The following is a 6194-nucleotide window of genomic DNA, read 5'->3' as shown; positions in this document are numbered from 1 at the left end:
AAGCAGGACCACCAGTGGGGCAGCCGAGCCTAGAGGGGACCCATAGTAGGGCAGAGCTGCGGGGCAACAATGGAAGGGGCATTGGCCAACGCTCAGTGTTGGCCAAGAGGAAAACGATTTCCAGCTGAGGAACGTGGCGGGGGAGGGGGCTCTGATGGCAGGTGACGGGGAGGAACACAAGGCTGGGGCCAGGCTGAGAGCTTAGACTGCGCCCAAGAGCACAGAAGCCTGACTCTGACCTGGATGGCTGCCAGCTTTAGCGGGGGCCCAAAGGGTCGAAGGTGGACAGAAGTGAGCATCAATTGGTGGCAGAACCCAGATGTCATAGGGATGCAGGTGTGGGTGTGGCCCTGGGGGGAGATGGTACTGGAATAGAGAGGAGTGTGGGAGGAGGGAGAGAGAGGGCTGGGGAGTAAGGGGGCTCAGAGCATTTAAGGGAGCTGGGGGAGCAGCAGGAAACTGGGCAGAGGTCGTGGGGGGCGTAGGAAAGGGACCTACCAGTGCAGGGTGAGAAAGGGGACAGAGAAAGGCCCACCCTGACCCTTCAGGGACCCCAGCTCTGGGGCAGGCCACTAGACTCACCCTGCAGCTGCAGACACCTCAAGAACAGGAGGAGCCACAACCCCCCCGCCCCCATCCTATCTAACCAACAGTCCTACATGGCCCCCCAGCCCGTAAGGCCCCGCCCAGGATCAGCTGGTCTCTTAGGGGACGGGTTAGCCCAGTGGGCTGCCCCTGAGCTGTGAAGGTGGGGCCACAGGGTCTTCACCCTAACTGATTTGTGGCTGGGGCAGGGCTGAGCGTGAGGGTCCCAGTCCTGCTTCTGCCCAGGTCCCACCTTCAAGGGGGGACAGGCAGAGAGGCAGGTAAGTGGGGTGGGGGACAGCCCCTGGATCACCCTTTTCTCCAGGATTCCTGAGTCCCCTAATGGAAGGCCCATGTGATACTCATATGGGGGCTGTTTTCATCTCAGGCAACTTCAGGTGGCATCTGCCCAACATCTGGCTCCCCTCCCAGACGTGTGGGTGCCTTAGGAGGCTTGCTGAAAGAGGGCAATGCCTTACTCCACGGAAGCTGCAGTGCCAAGGGTGGACTCTCAGGCCACTGCAGGAGAGTGCCGGTGGACTGGAGGGGCCAGACAGACCCGGTGCTAGACACTGAGTGACGCCTGGCCCGTGGTGTCAGCCCCAGCCTTGCTCGCCTCCACATCCCTGCTCATTCCCAACAGAAAAGGAGAAGAAAACGCAATGTCGTAAGGATTTATTGGACCAGGGCTGTCCTGCCTTCCAGCCAGGCCCCAGCGACCCCACCCCAGGGACAGGCTGGCCAGAGAATCAGCCCTCAGGGTCCCCACTACTGCACTCTTGCATTCCTCCCAGGGCCTCCTGTTCCTCCGTCCAGCCACGCTGCCATGGGGGGACTCGGCCAAGCCACTGGGAGTCCTGGGTCCCCAGCGTGCCAAGTGATGTTGGCCATAGTCCTTGCCCTCTGTGGGCCTCAGTCCCCTTATCCTCCATGGGAGGATGCTGCTTTCCTGTCAAAAGACAGGGCTGGGCCCGCCCAGGGTCCACTCCCACTTAGTATGACGAATTTCATGGAGGAAGACGGGGTTCAGGTCCCGCCCCTGTCTGCCAGTCGCTGCGGCCGCCGCTCCCTGAGGCCTTTGTCTCTCAGTTTCCATTCAGCTCAAACCCACTCAGGTGCCAGGGCCTCAGACCCCAGGGAGCCAGGCATCGCATCCCCCATCAGGAGGAGGCAGTTGGAACAGAGCAGGGGGTGGGCCAACCCCCAGGCCCGGTACCAGGGTGGGGTCAGGAGGAGCTGGGCTTCTGCACTGAGGGATAGAGCTTGCGCAGGCTGGAGTCCAGGAGGAAGTCCACCGACCTGTGGGGCAGTGGAGGGTGATGAGCAAGCAGCCAAGGGGTGCTAATGGGGGAACGGGAGGCAGGCGGTCAGGGCTAGGGAAGGGACTCCCAGATGCACGGCTCAAATGCCATCCAAGTGGCAGCCATCGCGCTCTTCTTTATTCAGTTGGAGAAACTGCGGCACAGACTGGATAAAAGACTCACCGAGGGTCTCAGTGTCAGCTATGTTCCCTTGGGGAAAGACTCGTCCTCCCACTCTATGTTGGTCTGGCCCTATCTCTGGTTCTAAGAGCAGGCACATGACCCAAGCCTGGCAAATCAGAAAAGTGGAAATGGCTCAGGGGTGGGCACCCCTGGGCCCAATGGACAATGACAGGATGGACCAATGGCAGTCTTCCTTTGGATTTTTGCTGTCACTAGTAAGAAGATTCCTATGGGGCTTGCTAAGCTGGTCGGATGGAAGCTGGGGGCTGCTGGGGGACCATCTCTGCTCCCATGAGGGGAAAGTGAGTGAAGCCAACATGGGGTCAGGGAGGGGCAGCAGGATGGGGAGACCCAACCCCCTAATGACATCATTTGGGTGCCTAGATCCAGCCATGCCTGAAAACAGCATAACTAGATTTTTCAGTTTCACGAAACAATTCCTACTTAATCCAATTTTAGTTGGGCTTCTGTCACCAAAACCTCCACAAACCTATCCCCTCCAGGGTGCACCTGTTCCTGCCTGCCTCTGCTGATTTTGTAACACTAAGACTTTTTGTTGTTTTTTTCTGCGAATTTACTTGTCCTCTGTCCCATGCCCTCCAGGCACCCCCCCCAGCCTTGCTGCCAAAGTACCTGCCAGATCATATGACAAGGGCATAGGCCATCCTTTCTACCTCTAGAGCCCTGAGTGCCAGCTCTGCCTCTGCTACTCTGTGCAAAGTGGGTACACCCCACACCTCTCAAGGCGTATCCCCACCTACAGAGTGGATGGTCCCTAAGGCTGGGAGCAGTGCCCACCTGTCGATGGGATGGATGATGACGGGGATGGCCAATAGTCCCAGGGCGGTGGTGGTCCACTTTCGGACGGCCAGAGGCCAGCGGGTGGCAGTGCCCAGCATGTAGAGAGAGGCAGCACACACACGGTTGATAGTGAATCCTGGGATGGCCACAGAGGCCAGGGCCTGCCACACGAAGGTGTCCACCACGGCTATGGTCACCCTGGTGCTGCGGCCTTCTTCAGGGCTTGGCGTCTGCTAGGCACAAGAAACACTTAACCCGGTAGGAACAGGGGCAGGAAACCCTGTAGACAAGGGGTATGAGGCTGGACCAGGGAGAGGGAAGTGGGGGACAGGGACAGACCACAAAAGTGTTAAGTTCTGGACTGTACCACATATAGGGATGGGGGGTGGACTCGTCCATATCCAGGATTGGGGTAGGGACTGCACTAGGCAAGGTTGTGGGGATTGGACTGTCTGTCGCACATGCTTTTACCACGGTGACTTTACCACATGCAAGGCTGTGGACTGAACCACAAGGGGGGGGCGGACTGGGGCGGGGGTTTGCGTGGCAGGCTAACACTCACCTCTCCTGCCTTCTTGCCTTTGTCAATGGCATCGGCCAGTACGTAGGAGCTGGACACACCATAGCTCAGCCACACCACAGCTGCTGGCACCATGGAGCGGAAGGCTTCCCCCACCTCATTGGCGTAGCCTGGTTAGGAGGGGATATTTAATTCCAGGGCCCATGGATTGCTCCACAGCGGGCCACTCAATCGAGCTAGTTCCAATCCCAGCCTGCTAAACAGTAGCTGGATAACCTTAGACAAGTGATTTTACCTCTCTGATCCCATTTCCCAGCCTATAAAATGGCACCCATGATGCCTACTTTGACTTTAGGGCCATAGTGGGTGAGCTGAGTACAGTCACCATTATCACTCACTCACTTGCCTTCCCAGTCTTGGTTCCAGAAGAATGCACTAACGGAGAAACTGGCAGCAACAGAGACTGACCAAGGGCAGTCCCACTGACCAGGCACTCACCATGTGCCAGGCCTTTCTGTGCCTTAATCTTATTCTACCTTTACAACTACCACCAGATGAGAGAGGCCCTGTGTTCCTCTTTTTGCTGAGGAGGAAACTGAAGCTCAGACAGAGCCAATGAGGTAAGATAGGAGTCCAGATGCTCTAGCTACCCAGCAAGTGCCCAGGGCATGCTGGGAGAGGGCACCCCACTCACCCTGTTCCTCCTAGCCGGTCCGAGCTTCCACCTGGGAGACTGGACCAGCAGAGACCCCAAGGGCAGGCTGGGCCAACCAGAGCTGTGTGACCTTGGGCAAGTCCCTAGCCCTCTCTGAGTTGTCTCTGGCCCTGGCAGAATCAGAACTAAGATCCTCCCACCTTTTCCAGAACCCAGACTGGCAGCCGGCGACCCCTGTTTTGCATAGCTACGTGGTGGGGGAGTCGCTGTGCCCCTCGCCCCGCTCTCACCCAGGTATCGCACCCACGTGTCCCGGTAAAGGTCGCGCTCGGCACCCTGAGGGGGCGACTCGGACATGGCGCTTCTGCTGCCGTCCTGGTCACTGCAACCTGTGCTGCCACCGCTGCCGCCTCAGCTCCCACTAGCGCTCCTGTCCAAAGCAGCGGGACCGGTGGAAGGTCCAAGACTGAAGGACAGACAGGTCGTGCCTGTCCCCGCCAGCAGGGAGCGTCTGTAAATTCCTCCGCGCACCGAAGCCCCTACCCAGGCTTAGGTTTTACAGATTAATTTTCTTCATGTTTTCTCAGCGGTTGAGCGATTGGCACCATCGTCTCCCAGGACTGACTGTAGTTTGGCAGCCATAGAGTCTGGGATTCAAATGGAGTATGCTACACTTCCTAGCTACACTTCCTAGATGTGTGACCTCGAGTAAGAGCCTGTACTTCTCTGAGCCTCACTCCACTCGTTACATGGGGAACACGACAGCGTTCACTCCTAGGACGAGGATTAATTATAACTCATGGTTAATTGTGTTTTCTATTGGCCAGACCGTTGGTCAAAGACTAACAGCTAAAGACTTGACCAGCTGAAGAAAGACTCTAGACAGATTACTTCCTTAAACCTTCCCACCAACCTGTGACCCCCACTTTACAGATGAGGAAATAGCGGCACAGAAAATATGGGTCACTTTCCCAGGTCATACAACTGCTAAGTGGTGAAGCCTGGATTGACTTCAGAGCCCGTGCTCTTAGGTGAGCTCGGTAAATGAGGCTGGGAGAGTGAATGGTGCGCATCCTGGCCAGGTGGATGTTTGTTTGGACTCTAGAGTCCCTTCCCTGCAGGTGTCATGTTCATCTATCAAGCACTGGGGTCTCACTGGGTCCGTATGCCCCTAGACAGAGCCTCTTGGGGGCAGGACCTTGGATGAATTAATGAATGAATAAATGAGGCCAGGGAAACAGGGTTGGGGTGCAAGACTTCAGGGAAATGATCAGAACAGAATGAGGGGACTTAGCAATTAGTGATTACCAAGGAGGGAGCTCTTCCCCTGCTGGATCTCAGTTTACTCCTGTGAGCAATGAGTGCAGTTCTGTGAATCCTTTGAGGGTATCAGTGAGCAAAGACACAGCCATTACAAACAAGCATAGACAAGCAGTTCTGAGTTCAAATCCCAGTTGTTCTGCCTATTAGCTGTTAGTCACGTCTGTAAACAAATGAGCAGCTCACTTGTACCAGGCTCTCTTCTAAATGCCTTACACGTATTATTTCCTTGAATATTTACAACAAAGCGTAAGCAGAGTTGTTGCATGGTACACAGCAGGCGCTCATTAAAGAATTAGCTTTTATTATCGTCAAGTAAAAATGGGGAAAATGAAGACCACTGACTCCCTCTTGAGGACCCCGTTTACAGCCCTGGGCGTCGCTGTCTCTCAGCGGTGACCTCGCAGGAAGCTGGGCTCCGGGCTCAAAACCCCTGAAACATTGGCAGTGCTGGCGCGGAATTAGGAGAGAGTCCCTAAGACCACGTGATCGTCTCTTCCCCGCCTCCCTCGCACTCAGGGCCCACTGCGGGCGCTGCGCGCGCTCGCCAAACCCGCAAGTGTCAGCGAGCAGGAACCACCCGGCACTCATTGAGAAGTCCGAGTGGGCGGGGCCTCCGCCCTGACCGTGAAGGCGACCAGAAGTACCCTTACTGCCCTTAGCAAAGATGGCGGAAGACAGCCCACCAGCTGGGCCAATCAGGAGGCAAGTTGGCCGTTGGGCCCCATGGGAAAGTACACGCCAGAGGAGTAGAGGGTGGTTTCTGTGCATGCGCCCCGCCTACTAGCCGTTAAGTGTTGCTAGGTTCCTGAGGCAGAGCTTGGAGTGA

General features: G+C 56.6%; 1 protein-coding gene across 3 annotated transcripts; it reads right to left on the bottom strand.

Annotated features, from left to right (window-relative positions):
- Positions 1-1245: 1245 nt before the first annotated feature.
- MTFP1 (mitochondrial fission process 1) lies at positions 1246-4547 on the bottom strand. Of its 3 annotated transcripts, none has more exons than XM_033097310.1 (4): positions 4336-4547; positions 3433-3560; positions 2868-3103; positions 1246-1884 (listed from the first exon to the last, which is right to left on the bottom strand). In XM_033097310.1, the coding sequence occupies exons 1-4, from the start codon at positions 4400-4402 to the stop codon at positions 1812-1814; spliced, it is 504 nt and encodes a 167-aa protein (XP_032953201.1). In that variant the 5' UTR covers positions 4403-4547; the 3' UTR covers positions 1246-1811. The 3 variants fall into 3 exon arrangements, with proteins under 3 accessions (XP_032953201.1, XP_032953202.1, XP_032953204.1); XM_033097311.1 differs by having other exon boundaries at positions 2868-3100; positions 4336-4539; XM_033097313.1 differs by lacking the exon at positions 4336-4547 and adding an exon at positions 3797-3930.
- Positions 4548-6194: the final 1647 nt, after the last annotated feature.

Source organism: Rhinolophus ferrumequinum, chromosome 25 (genome assembly GCF_004115265.2).
Source record: "Rhinolophus ferrumequinum isolate MPI-CBG mRhiFer1 chromosome 25, mRhiFer1_v1.p, whole genome shotgun sequence".
NCBI classification, from domain to species: Eukaryota; Metazoa; Chordata; class Mammalia; order Chiroptera; family Rhinolophidae; genus Rhinolophus; species Rhinolophus ferrumequinum.
Note: the sequence above shows the minus strand (reverse complement) of the source record. Positions and strands in the feature narration are given on the sequence as shown.

Coding starts and splice junctions, on each gene's coding strand:
- MTFP1 (XM_033097310.1), bottom strand. CDS start 4,402: ATGTCCGAGTCGCCCCCTCAGGGTGCCGAGCGCGACCTTTACCGGGAC. Junction 3,561..4,335: donor CACGTGGGTGCGATACCTGG/GTGAGAGCGGGG, acceptor CCTCCTAACCAG/GCTACGCCAATGAGGTGGGG. Junction 1,885..2,867: donor ATCATCCATCCCATCGACAG/GTGGGCACTGCT, acceptor ACTGCCCCACAG/GTCGGTGGACTTCCTCCTGG.